Raw genomic sequence first — 20,627 nt, forward strand, 5'->3', positions numbered from 1 at the left:
CCCACCCCAATATTGCCACTCGTAATCATCAATCTTGCATAAACTGGTAAACCTCATGTCAGAATAAAAAGGGAATCGGCACTCATCCAAACTCTTTCTACAGTAAACATAGATAACACTCCCTTTAGCCATCCACATCTGAATGATCTGTCAATTACTTTAATAATGCTCTAACTAGATATACATCTTCCCACAAACACACAAATAAAGTGAAAGAACACAAACAGAACTTTAAAAAGGAGATTGCCCAAACAGATATAAATGGGATGGTTGTTGCCTTTTAAATGTCTGTTCTTTTTGATCTGCCATCAAGAGACTACTAAGAGAACACCTCCTTTCCTGCTTCTCTTAACTGAGATCAGAGTGATGTTAATGAGTGGCCTAGGAAGCTGAGACTCTAGCTGTGTCAAACTTGCAGTCTCTTAAAAGGTCCGGGCTAGCATTACATACTGTCAGCATTGTTAGATTTAAAACAGGAATTCAGCACACTGCATCATTACTACAGATTCCTCTAGGGCACTTTTTGACATCAACACATGTCTGATTCCCTACTCATCATACCACAGGAAGAATAAATAACAAGAATAGAGGGTCTTGCAAGAAAATCAAGTACAAACTTTGGTTACAGTTCAGTTTGTTTGGAGCAAGGCAAACCATGAAGTCAGGTTTACACGTAACACCAAGACAAGCCATGGTGTAGCTCTCAGGAAGTGTGACAGCAGCAGGATCAGGGGAGAACTGAAGTGGTTGTGATTTTTATCATCAGGCACCAGTACACATGCTTGTTCACAGTAAGACATAGTCTGGCATCCCATTATGTGCAAAGACCATAGTCAATGACAACATTTCCAGCAGCAAAAGATTTATTCAACATCATGTTTCAATCATCTGAAAGTGACAAATGTAACTTGCATGTAACCAGCTGCAGTTTATTCAAACCATTTAATCTTTGACTTCAAACAGCTTAAAGCAGAAATAATGATGTCTAGTGAGCTTGGGTGAGATGGTTTGATGTAATGTGGCTAGCCTGGGAATTCTGATGTATCCTATTTATGGCTGAAATTACTTTCTTCTGTGAAGCAACACTGGTCACATACAAACACACAAATCTACTTACAAGAAGAACCTGTTTTTTGAATGCATGCATAATTTTACAAATTACTACAACACTGGAAAAAATGCTGGAGAAGATAACAATGTTATAGAACACAACCTTATATTTCACTCTCTAATATTTTAAGGTCCTCGAGCAGTTCTCGGGCCAGGATTTGTAGATCTGCATTGCGGCTTTTTGACAGCATATGGATACGTGGAAGTGGCAGAGAGTCACGTATTTCAGGAGCTGACTTGGTTAAAACATCTGGCTCTAAAATCACAGACTGGAGAAGCCGTAGAACATGAAGACATATTTCTGGATCTGGATCTAAACGTGAAAGACAAAACTAACTAAACCGATTATCATAATTTATAAAAGAACAGACTTCTCATTGAGCACAACAAATGAAGTTTTTCTACATCCAACTTTCATTTTCTCACTATTAAATGGAGTCACATCCATTGTCCCTGGCTCCTTCCTAATGTTCCTGTTGATTCTGTGCATTTTTTGGAATGTGTGAACAAGGACCAAATGCACAGTTGTCGGCATGTAAGCTATTCCACACAATTGGGAATCCTGTTCATGCAGCGTTCGGGATCACATGGAGGAGCTGGACTGCCTCCCCATTCAGACTTTTCAACAAACGCAGAGATCAGGAAGATGGAACCTGTGGGTACCATGACATAGGGGAGGCCAACAAGTAGAGCTCTGCTTTTTCCTCCCCATGCTCTAAGTTGTCAGGAGGGGCAGTTGTGAAAGGGGCTACGATGTTGCTGTATTATTTCCAATGTAGCATAAATACTTGCAGAACTACCAACTTGTACCTTTTGTTTATTGTTTACCAGGACACTGTTTTTCAACTGGTATGTTACAACACAAAACTAGATCACAAGCTACCGGGTTTCCAAAGCAATGCCACTTTGTAACAAACATTTGTTCATTTAAAATATTAATACAGTCGTACCTTGGTTCTCAAACAGAATGCATTCCGTTCGACTCCCGGTACCGTTAAAAAACCAAGCCGCACCGGACATTCAGCTTCCGAAAATCGTTCGAAAACCGGAACGCTCACTTCCCAGTTTCGATCGTTCGGGAGCCCATTTGTTCAAGAGCCAAGGCGTTTGAGATCCAAGGTACGACTGAAGCTGCGTTTCTGGACAAAGTCCACCCAAGGCAGTGAACAATGTAAACGTGAAACTACAATTACATTAAAAACTAGAAAATTAAGATAATAGAAAGATACATTAAAATATAAATTTAGGTAGTACAAAACAAGTGTAAAAGTGGCAGCAACAAATCAGAATAATGTTAAATAAAAACACATCTGCAGAAAGACACTTGAATCAAGTAGGTTTCGAAGTTGTTTTTTTTTAATAATACAACTGAAGCGCACAACTTTACACCCTCTGGTTCCACACAGCAGCAGCTGCTACTGAGAACCCTTGTTCCTAAAACCTGCCAATCTGACCAATCTTCAAGGTGGTCCAACAAGTCAATGACAAAAGCTTATGCAGGTTGAAATGGGCATAACCTGGCCCCAAACCATTTCGGACTTTTGACGGTCAAAACCCACACTTGGCTTTCAGCCCAGAAATGTATCCATATCCAATGCAACTGACACAAAATTTATGCAGTATACTATGGATGCCTAGCAAAAAAAAAGCACCCAAGCTGCTGCATTCTGTACTAGCAGAAATGACCAGGTCAACTTGAAAGGCAACACAGAGTACATTACGGTAGTGCAGTTTCCACTACAACACCAAATGCACCTCTCAGGGAAAAAGTGTTTCTGAACTGTGCTAGCTAAGGTCCGCATGAAACAATACAATATCCTCCCCGCAAAGAACTGGTGATGAAACATTTTGGGTGATTAAAAATATATATTAATAATTTAAAGACAATAGTCTGGATGCTTGCATGAGCTCATGAGTAGGAGCTGCCTATAAAAGCTGACACAATTTTAACAACCTACCGAAAATCTACCTTAACATCACTGACATGAACTGTACCGTATTTGATGTCATTTGCGTTCAGTCACTAACAGAAGCAACTGATAAGGCAGAGAGTTATTGTAGTCACATGTGTCATTAGGAGTATACTCACAGATGAATGGGGTTTAAGTAATTGAATTACCTCAATGCTAAACTGTTAATCTGCAATCGGCTATGGAAGTGTGGTGTGAATTCAACTGACAGGTGCTTGCAACATTCTTTAGTCATCAAAGACATAATTTATCAAGCTGACAAGTAACGGGTACCAAGTTCAAGTATTACTAATTTACAAGCTTTTTTCATCATTCTACCCACAGTCTTTATAACATTTTAGTATAATTTCATACGAGCAATATGTGAGCTGGCCACTGACTGCATGCTTAAACCTACAGTCTTTATGTACAAACCTGGAACTAAGTCTCATGAAATTCAGTGGCCTTTTTTCAATGTAAAGCATATCATGAAGCTGAAACGCAGATTGCTGTCGTAGGGAGTATAAAGTTACAACAGATATCTCTTTATTGCTTAATTTAAATGGGGTGGGAGGCTGCACTAGCAACAGGCTAAGTAATTAACAAGAATTGCACAGGTTAGAAACAATTGTGGCTGTGGTGAAGATTTGGCAGAGAACCATCAGGGAAATGGGTGGAAAGAGGGAATATTGGCAGTAAATCTCCCTTAGACTGGGAAGTCCTGCTCTGGGGTATTTTCATTATTTTTCTGTGCTCTGTCTTGTGCTTCCCTGCATTATTGTGCCTTTAGAATGTGAGTTTTCAGGGAGGAACACCTATGTCAAAAACACTTATGAAACTTGAGTCCTGGAGAGAATTCCACACACACAAATCTAACTAGCAGTAAACTAAACCTCCTTTTACAATAAATTAAGGGCTGACACCAATACTTAGTACAGAAAAGAAGCTTCCTGAAATATATTTGTAGTGAGTCAGGTCTCATTGCTGCACAATGGGTAAGTTGTTGCTATGCTACTGAGAAATACCACACACCAAGCCAGCCCAAGCTGGTGGGGTGCTTCTCTTCTATTTGCTAATGACAGATTATTTCATCACTGGGAAATGTAAGAGCTGATGTGAAGAAGACCCCACCAAACTGCACAATTTGGAAGTTTCAAGCATTTCCTCAAGCAATGTCCCAAATCTAATATGGGTAGGTACCATATATACTTGAGTATAAGCTGACCCGAATATAATTTTAGCACAAAAAAACTGGGAAAACTTATTGACTCACGCCACAAACCTGGTGGTGGTGGTGGCAGCGGCTTAGGAAGAACAAGCAGCCCGAAAGGGCTCCTTTTGGGCCGCTCGTCCCTCCACCGCCACCTCTGACACTCGCAAGAGCAGGCATAGGAGCTGCAATTGGGAGAGGCCCAGCGCAGCGCAGCCCCTCTCCCAACCGCTGCTCCTGTGTCTGCCCTTGCAAGAGGCAAGCAGCGGCAGAGGAAGGGCTCCTTTCGGGCTGCTCGTCCCTCCACCGCCTGCCTCACTCGAGTATAAGCCGAGGGGGGCTTTTTCAGCATAAAAAATGTGCTAAAAAAGTCGGCTTATACTTGAGTATATACGGTAGCTGTGTTAGATGCGTTTTATGACTGTATGCAGTGGAATCTAGACAGAATGCGGTGCTGAGGAGCACTAAAAAAAAATGGATTTGTTGTGTGTCAAACCTCAGAGGGCAAGTCTTGATAAAAATATTTGGAAATGCCTGGTCTATTGTATTACCTATGTGATTTAAGTCCTGCTTTGGCATTGGCTGGGGGAACCACACAGCTATTTTGGAGGTAAGCAGGCCTCTCTCAGCAGTCAAGAATCAAAATTGAGAGATTTTCTGTTCTTTGAAATGCAAGTCTCAAATCATAACAAACAGTCAATATGAGGTATGTCTAAGATATATTTTGCACCAGTGCCCCTTGTCACATTTCAGTTCAATTCTGCTAGTCCCCTCCCATGGAGACCTGAAAAGTCCAAGCCCTATCACTCTGCAATAAGCCGTAATACATTTTAACTTGGGCTTGCTTTTAAAAGCTGGGTGGCAAGAAGATACTGTGGAATTTATTGAAATAACGTATTTAATACTTTTATAATAATATATAACACTTTTATAAATATTTATAGATTTTACCAAGTGTTGATTTTAGAATTGATACCTATCTTAAGACTGAATAACGGAGAAAGTTATAAACTAAATGAAAGTGAGAATCTAATAAATAAAATATAGCTGAAGCCGGAAGTTAACAAGCGCAGAATCATAACTTTTCCTTTTGCCCTTCAGGACAAATGTTCAGACTTATCTTTCCATCAACAGTTGCAGTGTTTTTGTTTTTAAGAAGATGTCAAGCCATTTAATTAAACAATAGATTACATCAAATAGTTTCAAGCAAGAACAGCTTCTTTGTTCTAACATTGCATTTCAAGGGCATGGTCTAGATCCTTAATTTTAATAACAACTGACTTTTAAAAACCCCAAGCCTGAAATTGATTAACTAATAGCTCAATCCTATGTACTTTTCTCACCATAAAGTCTCATCAAGTCCAATGAGAGGCCCTCCCCAGTAAGAGTGGACAGGATTTCAGCAATGCATAAATGAAGAATGTGTGATAGTTTTCTATATGCATAGGATAATCAGCATACAAACCTTTTTAGCAAGAGTAATCCCGCTTATACAACTCATCCTTCCATTCTCCATTCTCTTGCCTATCACATCTTAAGTTCCAAAATATGTCTTTTCTTACATGCTATACAAGGTGTTTTGATAAACAACAAGGAGCTGGTTTATTTCCATTTAGCTAATATACTGACATTTGTTACACAGTGAAAACATGTGTAGCACAATCTAGTACCATATTGCATTCATAAAGGTCTTACCATTCAGGAGCCACCAGAGTAATGGAAAGAACCCTGGGCTTTCACTGATGTACTTCAAGCCTTTCACATTGATACTGACATTGTATAAGGACATCAGCATCAGTCTGTAAGAAAAGTTTAAAAGGGGAATGAGTATATGGATTTGCATCCCACTACAAAAGCTGCAAACCATGTTAAGAACACAAGCCTCAGGAAGCTTAGCACATGCCTCACATTTAAAAAGCAAAGACTGAATGGATATATCAGTATTAATATAATCCTGTATGTTCTTTTTATTCATTTTGTAATAATGTAAAGAAACCTGGCAGCAGTCAAATCCTACTGAACTAGCTGGAGGTGTTCATATGAACACAGCCTTATATGATCACACAACACATTCAGTGAAATCCTCTTAATTGAGACTCCTCAGCGGATAGCCTATCATCCTGATTAAGTGCTTGTCCTCCTGACAAACAGAAAAGGGCACTTAAAAAAATTAGCCTGACAAGGCTTAATTGAAAATCCTGTCACAAATGTAACAAATTCCAATTCAATTTTATCCTTCATTCATTCTCTTCTTTTTAGCTTCAACTTTAACTTTATTATCAGCTTGTCATGTCTCTAACAAACGTATATGGCAAACACATCAATGCCTAACTCCAGCTGACCCTTCTTCACGAACAAAGCTGTGCCTCTCTCACGGCCAGATAGCCTGTATTAGATTAAACTTCATAATAAAAGATGTGCCCCATTCCCAAAATTCACTGCCAACAATGTTCCTGAAGACCCCTGTAACATCAGAACCTAAATAAACTAAACTAGGTACTTACAACGTTTAGGGCTGGGTGATATCTGGTTTTCAACATCACGATATATCACCAGCTAAAACACTGTGATATATTGATATATCATGATGCCCCAAGTAAGGATGGAATTATGTAGAGGTGAACATAACTTCATATTACTAATTTGCTGAGACACTTGAGATCCAAGATGGCTTGACCCCACCACCTCTTTCAGGGTTCTTTTTGTTTTGTTTTGTTTAAAAAAGCTTGATTTTTTTGTATCTGGCATTTTTTTCAACTGACGTGTTTTGCAAAGAGAATAGGGTCTCTAAATGTCAGGACTTTTTGAAAATCTGTTGTTGTCTTCCTTCTTCACATTTGTGAATAAAACTTTTTTATCCTTAGGTACTACAAAGACAAGCTCTGGAGCCCCACATTAGATACTCTTGCTGAAAAGTCTGCAGTGAGTAGAGACGGATCCCTGAAGCTCTTTCTATAAGCTATGGCCCTGAACCAGGGGTAGGCAACCTAAGGCCCATGGGCCGGATGCGGCCCAATAACCTTCTCAATCCGGCCCGTGGATGGTCTGGGAATCAATGTGTTTTTACATTTTATTTAAAATGCATCTCTGGGTTATTTGTGGGGCCTGCCTGGTGTTTTTACCTGAGCAGAATGTGTGCTTTAATTTAAAATGCACCTCTGAGTTATTTATGGGGCATAGGAATTCATTTGTTATTTTTTTCAAAATGTAGTCTGGCCCACCACATGGTCTGAGGGACGGTGGACCGGCCCACGGCTGAAAAAGGTGGCTGACCCCTGCCCTGAACCATCAGATCTATCTGACAGGCACACAGGTACACCAGCCTAGTAAAGACAGAGGAGGTTCTGGAGGCCTGAAACACCACAGCTCTGCAAAAGGCCTACTGGAAAGACTAACAGCACTCCTGTTATCCAGCTCTACATTCCTGGACTAAGTAGCAAGGGGTCAGAGCCATCATTAAAGATTTTTTCTGCCTAAGCAGCTTGTTTCTCTTGGATTTGCTGCCCGGCTTACTCCATCACCTGTCCTACCTAATTTCAGTACAGAGGAGTCAAGAAAGGTGAAAGGCAGATTCATTCAATAGACCTTTTTTGTTTGATAAAGAGCTCTAGCTAAAACCCTGCTGTCTCCTAAGAGACAGGAAACAGACTGGTCCTGCAAGGAAGCTCCTCCTTTGGGAGGAAGTCATCAATCTTAATCCTGACTGTTGTCATCCCACATGGAGCAACTGCCAAGTATTCTAGTCTGTTATTCTGCTTCTGAAGGAGAACAGACTCACATGACATGCATTCTTCTAAAAACTTATGTCCACCACTTTGAAGTTCACATAATAAGAATATATGATCTGAATGTTTGAGCAATATAAATAAAGAGTAAAATTCCAAGATTACACAAAGACAATAAAACAACTTCTACTATTCGAAATCTGTGCTAAATTTTTGTGAAAAGAAAAGCTTTTTCTCTCCCAGTTATCAGCTTTCAATCAGGACAGCAAACCAGGGCTTATCTGTTGTGAGGTTGAGAAGAAAATACTCTTAAAAGGACTTTCCCACCATCACCTCAGATGAACAAGTTAGCCTTTTATTTACATTTCAGAAAGGCCAAAGCATATTTTGTTGAATTACATAAAGTCACCAACTATGCCATTATTTCTGAAGTGACACTACTCTTGTCAAACCACTTGTTACTGTTTACACAGCACTCTGAAAATATACACAGTGGATAAGTGCTATGCTCAGTCAGCTATTTTCAAAAGCCTCCAGAAATGTTTCATAACACCGCTTTGCTAAATTGTACGCTTCCTCAACCTCACACAATGAGATAATAAAATTTTAAATTATGCTTCTTCTGTTACGACAGGAATTTATTCCTTCCAACTTAAAATTTTCCCTTAAAAAATAAATGGTTGAGAATCAACATGAAAAACAAAACACAGCTGTCATTACATTATACTGATCTGCTTTATATTACAGTATTGAGTCTCATTGGCTTTTGTAGATTTTGCTCTCAAATGCTCTGGTAAGCCACCTTCACCATAAGAGTGGTGGGTCCAAAAATATTTTCAGATTCTGTTGCTAGTATCTGCGCCTTTGGTCTATGTTCTTCTTTGGTCTCTGATACTTCTGAGCCATGGTGGCATCTTGCCTTAAGCTTTGGATTGAATGCAATCCCAGGGTGAGGTGGAGAGGCTGAGCCTTGGATAATTCACCTGCCCTGTACAAACTGGTATGGCATCCACATTTTCTCTTTTTCATAACATTTCTGGACAAGCTTGACATAAAGGTGGATAGTATTTGAATTCATATGAAATACTTCTCTGGTAGGCTTTGTAGTGTGGATTCTGCCACTGGCACACCTGTAATATGACCTGGGGTCCCTGCTACTATTCCAGTGGGGGGGGGGCGAGGAGAGGGAAAAAGGACAGGGATCTGCCATGTTCAGGTTGGAGATGCTATCTGAAGCAAAGGGGAAAGGAAGCAAAAAAAATTACCTTGCATTCCACCTTGATAGGCTTCAAGATGCTTCAGTCACTACAGATACAAAATTTCTTTCCCACATCATGTTGCATCATTCCACAACCCCCTTTGGTTGCGGGGCTGTGGCTGGAGTGGGCTCTATCAGGGCCTCAAAGATTGTCTATTCAGCAGGTGCCGGGCCCCCTATGTAAGATGGGGATTAGGCAAAGAGACCTCAGCTTTTGCAACTCTCTCTGTTTTCTAAATCTATTGTCCAGAGCAGAAATGTGAAAATGAAAATAGCTTTGATGGCGATCCACTCAAATCTTTCTCCAAGTTAGGAGAAAAAATGGGAAAAGAGAGGAAATCACATCCTTCTCCAGACCTTCACATTCATTCCTGCTTATCATATTCCAGAGGAGGGCCATATCGTGATACAAAAGGATCTCTTGCAGTGTCTGCTGTTCAGTATCATTAACCCATGTAAAATTATGTAACATTTCTTACAGTGCAAGGGATTAATACTTCTTGATATGGTCTTTCAGTCTGTTTATCAGTAGTATCAGTAGATAACAAAACGGATTAAAAGTGACGTAGAGAAACATGGCTGTGCTTTGTGTTTTCCTTTCAGCTGTTTGTTTTGTAGGGAACTGAGGGATTGGTTATGGTGAACTGAAAAAGTAAAGTAGTAAAAAATACTAACAGAGGGAAGAAGAGTTTAAACATCTTCTGCTAAGCTGTTCAAAGGGCAAAGTTGTCTGCCAAAGCAAACAGCCTGGGAGTTGATCCCTATTTCTTCAGCACCACCTCCTATCATCAACTGCTCTTATATTTGCTATACTACAAAACTATATCTGTACTTTAAAAAATGTTCAAACGTTTTAATAAGGTATCTCATTTTACTTATCTCTTCAAATATAAGTTTTTCTGGGGCTAAAAAAATACAGATTTCTGACCAGCACTAGTTCTGTCTAGAAATGCTAACTTACGGTAAGTGTTTTACAAAGCCTGGAGCACCATCTGGTGGCCATCCTTTGTGACAACATATAGAGACAACTGAAATTTATATGGCGTATTTTCAGTAGCAAACAAGACAAAGCTGGATTTTAATGTATTTGGAGCTACAGACTAAGGTACAAATCCTCAATCTTCCCTGCCTAGGAGTTACATATCTAAACAGCTTATTAAGGAAGTAATACAGAAAGCCTCTTTACCCATTCATAAACTCTTGCACAAATGTGTTTGGTTTGCTGCTCCTTCACCCAGCAAACTGACAGAGGCACATCTCTAAGGATGTCAGTTCTGAAACTTTCCAGAGATTTGGATTTGATCTTTTGGGCTGACTGCGAGGCTCAAATGCAAGGATGGCCAAAGTACTTGCTATAATTTTATCCCCATGTTCAATATGCTATGACATCTACAATGCTTGTAAGGCAGATGCTCTACTGCTACAACCCTTCCCCCCAGTGGGAAGGGTCAAGGGGAAGAAGTGAATAGGACAGTGCACACACAACAGCAACACCAATCCAGTGCTCCTGCCAGTACATTCACCCTGCCACTTCACCCATTCCACTCTTCTTCCCCATAAGCAGCAGCAACACAGCTGTCAGGTAAGTGCTGCTGCCACACCACACCATCCACTAACGACTGCACCCTGGAAACCCATTGTCTTCTGTCAATAAAGATGACTAGCCCACTCTCGTAGTGTCTTCATAAACCTTACCTGGGAGCCTCTCTCATGTTACTCATGACCAATGTTAGTGCACACAAGAAAGCAGAGGCATTTGTATGGTAAGGTAAAGTAAAGGTACCCCTGCCCGTACGGGCCAGTCTTGACAGACTCTAGGGTTGTGCACCCATCTCACTCAAGAGGCCGGGGGCCAGCGCTGTCCAGAGACACTTCCGGGTCACGTGGCCAGCATGACATCGCTGCTCTGGCGAGCCAGAGCCGCACACGGAAACGCCGTTTACCTTCCCGCTAGTAAGTGGTCCCTATTTATCTACTTGCACCCGGAGGTGCTTTCGAACTGCTAGGTTGGCAGGCGCTGGGACCGAACAACGGGAGCGCACCCTGCCGCGGGGATTCGAACCGCCGACCTTTCGATCGGCAAGCCCTAGGCGCTGAGGCTTTTACCCACAGCGCCACCCGCGTCCCTATTTGTATGGTAGGCAAGTATTATTATCCTCCATACTAAAGATACAGAGGGAGGGAGGGGTTAGGGGTTAAGTCTAACAGCAGCTTACCTAAACTATAGACTCCCCACTTAACAACTCATTTTAGTTCACAGCACTTTAAACATTCCACCACACTATATATCATTCTTGACTATATTAGATTGTTAAGACAACAAGTTTCATTCTAAAAACATCCAATCATCATACACTTTAAGTTTTGTGCAGCATCCAAGCTTCATGTCTCCCAGAAGTTGCATCATTGTGTCCAACAATACTTGATTTGAATTAACTAGGAATTCACGACCACATGCTAAAGCAGCAACATCTACAAAAGAGAACACACAAAAAAACCCCATAATTTAAAGAGAGAAGAATTATTATTCAGCACAATTTTGTAAGCTAACAGCACTACTGAAAATTCTGTACAGTAAATGTTGGGAAGGCTATGGGAAGGTTATTTCTAGAAAATAATCCCCCACAAGACAACAATAACGATGTGCTGGTTTTGGGTGCTATGTTTCACTACAGCATCTCCTAGAGATTAAAAAAATCGAGAAATGTTGTAGCTATGGAGGAAAACCATGGGCTGAGAGGGACAAATTCTGCAGAAACCTGAAATATAAGCACAACCCACTTCCTTATCAAGCCTAGTTGTAATGAGTTTTTACAAATGTTATTATGTAAAATAACACTGTTTTTGCAAATATTATGAACAATAAAGTACATACATAATTCATATAAATATATCAATCACACCTGACTAAAGTGTATTTAAGTATTATTTCACTGTTTGTAAAAGTTATTACAATCCTCACAAATGCAAAAGCCTACTTGAGGTATAAAAATAAATAACAAAAACATTACAATAATGTTTACATTGCTAATTTATATAAAAATATTCCTATATGTCCCCCACTAAAGAGTAGTATTGGGCTAGGTCTTGCACTTTATTATTCCAGTAGACTAATAGAGGATAAACAGATTCCACTTTTCAATACATTAATTATATTTTTGTCTGCCTTCCTTTACTCTTATGAAGTTTGTTAATTTAGCTTACATGGTTAAGGCTGTTTCTGAGGTTATAAAAAGCCTGTGTAGGATTTGCATGCCATGGACAGCTTTAATTTGAGCGGTGTGGGTGTCCCAGCTGCTTCACAGGCCTTTTGCAAGCCCTGAGGGATTTGCTTCGAGTGCTGGGGGAGAAGCAACAGGATAGCTTCCCCATCACTTCATGGTTACAGGATACGCTCTTAAGAACATAAGACGATCCTGCTGGGTCAGGTCAATGACCCATCCAATTCATCATCCCGTTCCCACAGTGACTGACCAGATGCTTGTAGAAAGCCTTCAAGCACTCTGCCTACTTCCTGGGTAGAGAGAGAAGGATCTGTGGGGTGGGGGTGAAAGATACACTTTTGGATAGAGACAGAAGGATCTGCGAGGTGGGGCAGGGAAATGTTCCTGTATTGAGAGAGGAAAAGGATCAGCAAGGTGGGGAACAAAAGATGCTAATGGAGAAAAAAAGTGTGTACACTGGGGTGGGGGGGAAGGGGAAGTATGTATGTGTAGCTGTTTGGATGTAGTGTGAGTGACTGAGACATATGTTTCTAGCCTGTATATATGTGGTGTTTGCATGCACTGGGCAGTGCAAGTGAGTGTGAAGTAGAGTGAATCTGTCACGGGGGCAACGTTTCCCTAGTTCTATTTAAAATCATGCATCGGTTTTATTATCCTACACATAAGAAGCAATTTACAGTGGTACCTCAGGCTAAGTACTTAATTCGTTCCAGAGGTCCGTACTTAACCTGAAACTGTTCTTAACCTGAAGAACCACTTTAGATAATGGGGCCTCCTGCTGCCGCCACGTGATTTCTGTTCTCATCCTGAAGCAAAGTTCTTAACCTGAAGCACTATTTCTGGATTAGCGGAGTCTGTAACCTGAAGCGTATGTAACCTAAAGCTTATGTAACCAGAGGTACCACTGTACTCAATATTTGTTCTCAAGCAGGAAGTCATTAATATGGGGAGGTCAGTTTTGCTAAATGCTACAGCTAAACTACTAAAAGTTACTCTGAAGTATATCAGCTCAGAAAAAAGTCTTTTGAAAGGTAGAAACTTTAAAAAAAAAATGCTAACTTATATATGATGTGTTTCATTATTCCTATGACATTCCAGGACAAACTTACTTGTAACAATCCCTGCCAAACCTAACACAAACTGACTTTCATCAGAATCCATGTCTTGCTGTTTGATATCTTCACTTAATGATCGCACAAAACTCTCCATAGTCTGTCCAGCAATGCTAAAAAACTTTATAGCTTTACTCTGAAAATTCATAAGGAAAAATTACTACTTTATGGTTATGAACTTATGAGTTTTTAAATAATGGTTAGTTTTTTTCAGTAGGTAAAACTCAATGGCACTATGATACTGATCTGCACAGAACATTACCAAGACTCCTCTATTAAGACAAATGTTTTTCAGTGACTTTAACTCTCCTAGCAACTGTAGTAAGAAGAGTTTAACTAGGAAAATAATGTCTACAAACATTATGAAACTAGGCATCAGATTAGTAGGATTCCAACATATTATTGAGATGCCATTCAGTGCATACATCAAGAATGTAACCCATGTTCAAGAGGAGCAGCAGAACAGGTGGTTTCACCTATGTACAGAGCACAAACATTTCCAGATGTGTAGCTGTGTTAGTAGCAAAAACAGCGAAGGATCCTGTGGCACTTTATTTCCTTTCATTAGTTTATTCATTCTTGAGATTTATATCCTGCACAAGAGGTCCTTGGCAGGTCACAACTCTATAAAATATAATCTTAGAAAACAGAAACCTAAATCAACCTGCAATGCAGCCTTTCTCAACCTTGGGTTCCCAGATGTTCTTGAACTACAACTCCGATCATCACTGACCATCTTATCTAGGAATGATGGGAGTTGTAATCCAATAACATCTAGGAACCCAAGGCTGAGAAAGGCTGTGCTAATGTATTCAGATGGCCTATCCAAAGGCCCAGAGGACAAGAAGCTAGTTCCAAAAGTTAGATTTATGAAAAACTAATAAATAATATCAGGGCATAAATGTGTGCCATTATATATGCCACTAATCTTCTTGTTTCTGTGCAGGGGACAGCACCTCAGATAAAGAAAGAAAAAACCCCAAAGTGCATGTGCCAACAGAGACAAGCTGCTCAGGTTGTGACAGAAAAAGCAACAAGGGAAATGTATTATACCACTTAACTTCAAAGGAATTCAAGGTGCCATACAGGGTCATCTATCCACCTGTCCTCCTAATTTAAGCTTCACAACAAGCCAGGCCAACAGATAATGTAACCAAGTGACACCCAGTAAGCTTAATGGCAGGGTGGAAATTTGAAACTGGGTCTCCCTAGTCCTAATTTGATTATGCTAACCACTACACCATATTAATATGCTGCAGCAGTTATTGTCTTACACATAGCTGTTGAAAAAAAATTGTCTTACACATAGCAGTTGGGAAATTATGGTTTGAGCTGGGTAAACCTAGCACATAGACTGAATTTGTCATATATAGTTCATTCACAGATTACAATTACTGTGGGTTCATACATTTTGTATTTTCCCTAAGGAATTTTATTTTGAAGTCTGGATATTTATTCACAAATTAAAGTGACTTACAGTGGAATCCTATACACATCTACTTACCTGGTTGCTGATTTGGTACCAGGCCAGGTTCAAGTTTACTGTGTAAATTCACAAAGCCCTAAAAACATGAGCCCAAAGTCCCTTAAAGGCCACCTAATTCCTTATGCACCTTGATCACAGAGATCATGTGATGGGGCATTTTTGGTGGTGTCCTTTACATCTAGTTGGTCTTTACCAGAGACTGAGTCTTTAGTGTACTAGGTCCTGCTCGAAGGAAATCCTTGGCAACAGAAGTCTGGAAGGAGTTATCACTGCCTTTCAAAATACATCTTTGAAAACTGTATGTTCACAAAGGCATTTGGAATAGGAACTTTTAACCACTTTTCCTGGTGTATTGGAAGTTTTTAATGTTTTATGTTTTACAATGTTATATATATGCTGTAAGCCGCCCAGAGTGGCTGGGGATACCTAGCCTGGTGGGCGGTGTAGAAATACTACTAATACTACTAATAATAATAATGTAGCAATTTTAGTGTCTCAATCACAGTAAACAAATGCAGATTGTCAGCTGCTATATGGACATTCTAATCAGAATGACACAAAAGTAATTTTTTTTAAAAAATGTTTGAGTCAACGCTGTCATTTGTGTATAATACATAACAAATAAAGATCTCTGCAGTCACCGAACTTACACTTCCTAGAATACTTTTAACTGCTTCTTCATTGCTAGAGATACTCCACAACAACGTGCAAACTGCAGCACCCATTTCTGTACAGTATTCAGCTTGCTGCAATAATTGTTGCTTTGCCTCATTCAGCTGCTGCCGAACAGTTAATTTTTCCTGAAAGTAATAAAGCTCGTATGTGATTCATATTGGATTATATCAGACCGTTCTAATTAGATTTCTCAATAAGTTCCAAAGTCCTCTGAGCATTAAACAAAAAACAAAAAAACTTGGCTCTGGTGAAGTAGATCTGCTAAGATTTAAATTCTTCCTAAACTGTGGAATTCTCTCATATTTGCATACGTAGAAGACTTTTTGCTTATTTATATTTACATTTACATTCCATTTTCCTTCAAGGAGCTTGATATAGAACGCATGGCAAACTTAAGCATATTCATCAGAATTTCATCTCGCAGCTTCTATGGCAACATTACACAGTCATAAGAAGAAAAGAACAGTCTGGATAATTATATAAAAATAGATAGTAGCAATGTTCTCAAGCAAGTATTCTTGGTAATATAAGCCACAATTCTAACAATGTCTACTCAGAAGTAAATCCTACTGCATTCAGTGGGAATTATATTGTAATAGTTGGTTGGAGCATGGTGCTAGTAATGCCAAGGTTGCAGGTTTTATCCCCTGTAATGAATATTCCTGCACTGCAGAAGGTTGGACTAGACCATCCTCATGGTCCCTTCCAACTCTACAATTCTATTCCTAATGTAAATTGGGTTAGGATTACAACCTGAGCCAGGCAAAAGGTATGCTTTCCATTAGTGCAGCTCCCTCTTTGGCAAAGGGGCAAGCTTTTGTCTTTGGTACCACAAGGAGGTTTGGAGGGAAACAGAACTCAAAAGATTTGTTAGATCTCTCCTGAAAACTCTTGCCTGATACATCTTATGTAAACTAGTACACTTTTGATACAATTGTTCCTCTATCAGCGTGGTAAAAATGCATTCTCCATGTGAAGATGGAGTTACAACACCTGCAAATAAGCTATATAGAATTTAAAGGTAAGTGTGCATGGAGCTGCACATAAAGGAATGGGGAGGTGGATGAAGCAGAAATAGCAGACATTCCACAAACCTTGTCCAGAAAGGAAAAATGAAAACAATTCAAGAAATTACACTACAGAATTAATCCTAGCTAGAAAAGATCCAGTAACACTAAATTACCGCATTTTCCCCTCTATAGGACACACTTTTCCCCCTCCAAAAATGAAGGGGAAATGTGTGTGCATCCTATGGAGCGAATGCAGGCTTTCGCTGAAACTTGGAGAGCGAGAGGGGTCGGTGCGCACTGACCCCTCTCGCTCTCGAGGCTTCAGGCAGCTATCCGCAAGCCTTCTGAGTGCGGCGGGAGTTCCCAGCAGGCTCCAAAGGCTTGCAGATAGTAGCCTGTTCTGGGGGCGGGGGGCGGGGGAAGCTTGGGCTTCCCCCATCCCAGCCCTGCGGCTAAAAACAAAGCCACGTGCAGCTTCTGCCGCCTGGAGAGGTTGCGCGTGGCTAAAGAGGAAGCCAAGACAGCCAGTGGGATGGATCCCGCTGGCTGTCTTGGCTCTTTGGGGCGGGGGGGGGTGGAATAAAAAAAAATCTCCCCCCCCCAAAAAAAAACTAGGTGCGTGCTATGGTCCGGTGCACCCTATGGAGCGAAAAATACAGTAATTGAATCATTCCTGTGATATGCTAGCATGAAGATAAGACAGCAAACCAGCAGGAAAGTCCTGTATTGTAGGTTAATATACATGAAAAGTACAGAGGCAAATCCCACTAAAGTCAATGGCGTTTACTACCAGGAAAGTGACTGGAGGACTGTAGTCTAAAATGTCAACAACAGTTGCAATCAATAGTTACTTGGAACTCTCACTGAGCTCAATGTGAGTTGACATATGTTACAAACAGCTATGTTCTGATGGACCTCCACAGTGCTACTTAGAGCATCTGGAACCCTTAGTATGAACCATATATCCTTAACTGTTTCTGAACCAACACTCAGGATTGAAGATTTTTCACAATGTTGCATCCAAATGTAGCTTTAAATTTTTCGATATACTGTACAGCTGTAAAATTGCTTAAAAGGTGGAACTTACCTCCAAGTAATTTTGTAGCTGGCCAGAGAACAATTACATCAGAGATGGAAGAGGTTTCATGACAGAACCAAGCAATAACCCATCATGGGAAGGAGGCCAACTTTTCTTAGTCTCCGATTCCCATAAATATGTGAAACTTTCATTTCAGTTTTTTATATTCTGGGAAACACCTAAGCAAGAGTCAAAGATGCTCGCTCTCTCTCTCAGAACCTCTGTTTTACCAGGAACTCTGAACATGCTCTGAAATCCAAGAAAATACTCAAGCAGGTAACTGGCTAAGTTAGATAGTCTCTGCTGGTTTTATTTGTACATCTGTATGCGAGACTGTTGCCTTCCTTGTTTTCCTAATACAATTATTTAGCTTCATTGGCATTAAAAAGCAATTCTCCATAATTTCTCCCTGGAATCTTTTCCACGTGATGAATGGCATAGATGCTAATGTTATCCCTTGTTTACTGAGAATATTACACAAGATTTTGGGAAATTCTAAATCCACAGAACTCTGGAAAGATTAATCCAAAGCTTCTCTTTTGTTTTTTCTTATACCTCGGCTAGGTCTTTGCAGTAGGGCTCAGAAACTCCCCAAGCAACTTGTAGGATGTAACAGGCTACCATAAGACAGAATGAACCTTCTTTCATACCTCTTTTTGCAGGAAGCTTCTACAAAAAGAGGGGGTTGCCAGTGCAGTAAAGCATGCCCCCCCGACTGTCTCAACACGTATGGACATTGCACTTCTTCCTACACTTAGCTGGAGTTAAGTCCCACTGAACTTACCTCTGAGTAGGCATGTTTACGATTGCCCTTGTTAGAGGTATAGCACAATTATGTATGTAAAAAAAGTGGGTTTCAGCTAATAATCTACCTACCTTTCTTTCTTTCATACAATCTGCTTGGGCTGCTTCTAAACGGGCTTTATAGTGTTCACAATCCATTCTTAATTGCTCCACTTCAATATCTTTCCTTTCCACAACTGTAAAAAATGGAGGGCTCAAGTAAAACAATAAAAAGAAGAACAAAAATTCTCAAATACAGTGGTACCTCGGGTTAAGAACTTAATTCATTCTGGAGGTCCGTTCTTAACCTGAAACTGTTCTTAGTCTGAGGTACCACTTTAGCTAATGGGGCCTCCCGCTGTTGCTGCGCCGCCACCGCACAATTTCTGTTCTCATCCTGAAGCAAAGTTCTTAACCCGAGGTACTATTTCTGGGTTAGCGGAGTCTGTAATCTGAAGCATCTGTAAACTGAGGTACCACTTTACTATAATGCACATGTAACCACTAATCAGTAGCAATATAAAATGTGGCTAAGTGAAAAAGCTCAGATTCTGCCATGAGAAATATGTAAAGAAGGTGCTGGAGAGAAGCAGTGAAAAGGCGGGTGCTTAACCCTTTTCCTGCCAACCATTTCTCCACTCCAAATCACTATTCCCTCCCAAAGCTGTTTTTCCCCAGGGAAGATTTGCAACAGAGGAGCATCAGACAAGGAAAGGATTGGGCATTCCCTTATCTCTCTGACATTTTGAAATCCTCTTCTCACCCAACCACAAGTATTTTCTTTAGGTCAAGAATGAGTTAAACATTTCTATGTCCTATCTAACTTGGACCTCGATTATTCAACTTCCAGTTACTTCAAGAATATTCACCACCACCACCACAAACTTAAGTTGTTCGCTTGAAGCTGCTTTTATGGCATTAATGATTTTATAGCATTAATGACAGAACCTAAGAACTCACTTGTTTCAACAGCATCCAATTTCTGCAAGTTCTCCAAGATATCATAATTCAGTATTTTGGGCAAAATGTCATGTAGCTGCATCACTTCAGTAGTCAGCCTCTCCAAAGCTCTCTTTCTGACTTTAACAAATTCCCCTTGCGTCTCCACTTTCTGTAACAGAAACAAAAACTCATTATCTTTTTCTCTGCACTTACTATTTACCGTATATGACATGTTGGCCACATTCTAGAACTGTTTTCAGCTTTTAAGACCCCTGAAATTTCTTCACCCTCCCCCCAACTACAATCCAACCTAAGTTTCCAAGTCCAGAAGCCTACATTACAGGGGTGTTGTAAACAACTATTTCTCAGTTCTGAATGACAAATTGAAGGCACCATCGTAAGCACTAGCAAAAGAATCCGGATGCCTCACATTTCACTCCATGACTCCAAAGCCACCACGCACCAAGGAAAATGTTCCAGTCATAAAGTTTTCGATAACTTTTGACCCTCCAAAAGTTGTCAGGACTACAACTCCCACTAGCCCCAGTTCTGTTAACTGCTAGGCCTGCTGGCCTCTGTTGTCTGTGACACAGACAGGGGAAGAGAGGGGAAAGAGCAGAAGGGCGTATCTGACTCCATGTTTGGGCCAAGGTCGCCCTTTATAAGGAGCTGGAGGCTGCACCCACAACTGCCCTTCTCCCTTTTTTTTATCCCCTCAACCATCGTATCATTTAAGCTTGAGAGCGCGCGGCTATCCCAACGTCCCCCGGTGTGTTTTGTGGGGTAGAGGCGGGAACAGGACAGGGGACGAAGGTGCCTCAGAGGCTGCTGTGAGGAGGGCGAAGAGGGGCTCGTCCCTCATCCCCGCGCTCAGCGCCGGATCCTAACGGAACGAGAGCAGGCCGAGGCGCTTCCTTCGTCCTCCTGGGCCGAGCCCTCGCGCTACCTGCTCGCCCTCCCGCGGGCAGCACGCGCTGCCTCGGCTCGCGCGCTTCATAGCAACGCCAGCCAGCCGCGAAGCAAGCGAACGAGCGAGCGAGCGAAATAGGAGTCCCTTCTGGCCCC

The 20,627-nt window shown here is 40.8% G+C and overlaps 1 protein-coding gene across 5 annotated transcripts; it reads right to left on the reverse strand.

Moving 5' to 3' along the window:
* Positions 1-845: 845 nt before the first annotated feature.
* On the reverse strand, positions 846-20,615 carry HSF2BP (heat shock transcription factor 2 binding protein). Of its 5 annotated transcripts, none has more exons than XM_028727305.2 (8): positions 20,509-20,615; positions 19,581-19,731; positions 18,714-18,817; positions 15,725-15,874; positions 13,586-13,724; positions 11,607-11,724; positions 5,965-6,068; positions 846-1,423 (listed from the first exon to the last, which is right to left on the reverse strand). In XM_028727305.2, exons 1-8 carry the CDS (start codon positions 20,557-20,559, stop codon positions 1,215-1,217), a joined length of 1,026 nt encoding a protein of 341 aa, XP_028583138.1. In that variant the 5' UTR covers positions 20,560-20,615; the 3' UTR covers positions 846-1,214. The 5 variants fall into 5 exon arrangements, with proteins under 5 accessions (XP_028583138.1, XP_028583145.2, XP_028583144.1 ...); XM_028727312.2 differs by lacking the exon at positions 20,509-20,615 and adding an exon at positions 20,380-20,502; XM_028727311.2 differs by lacking the exon at positions 20,509-20,615 and adding an exon at positions 20,249-20,373.
* Positions 20,616-20,627: the final 12 nt, after the last annotated feature.

The sequence above is a fragment of the Podarcis muralis genome, chromosome 4, assembly GCF_964188315.1.
Source record: "Podarcis muralis chromosome 4, rPodMur119.hap1.1, whole genome shotgun sequence".
NCBI classification, from domain to species: Eukaryota; Metazoa; Chordata; class Lepidosauria; order Squamata; family Lacertidae; genus Podarcis; species Podarcis muralis.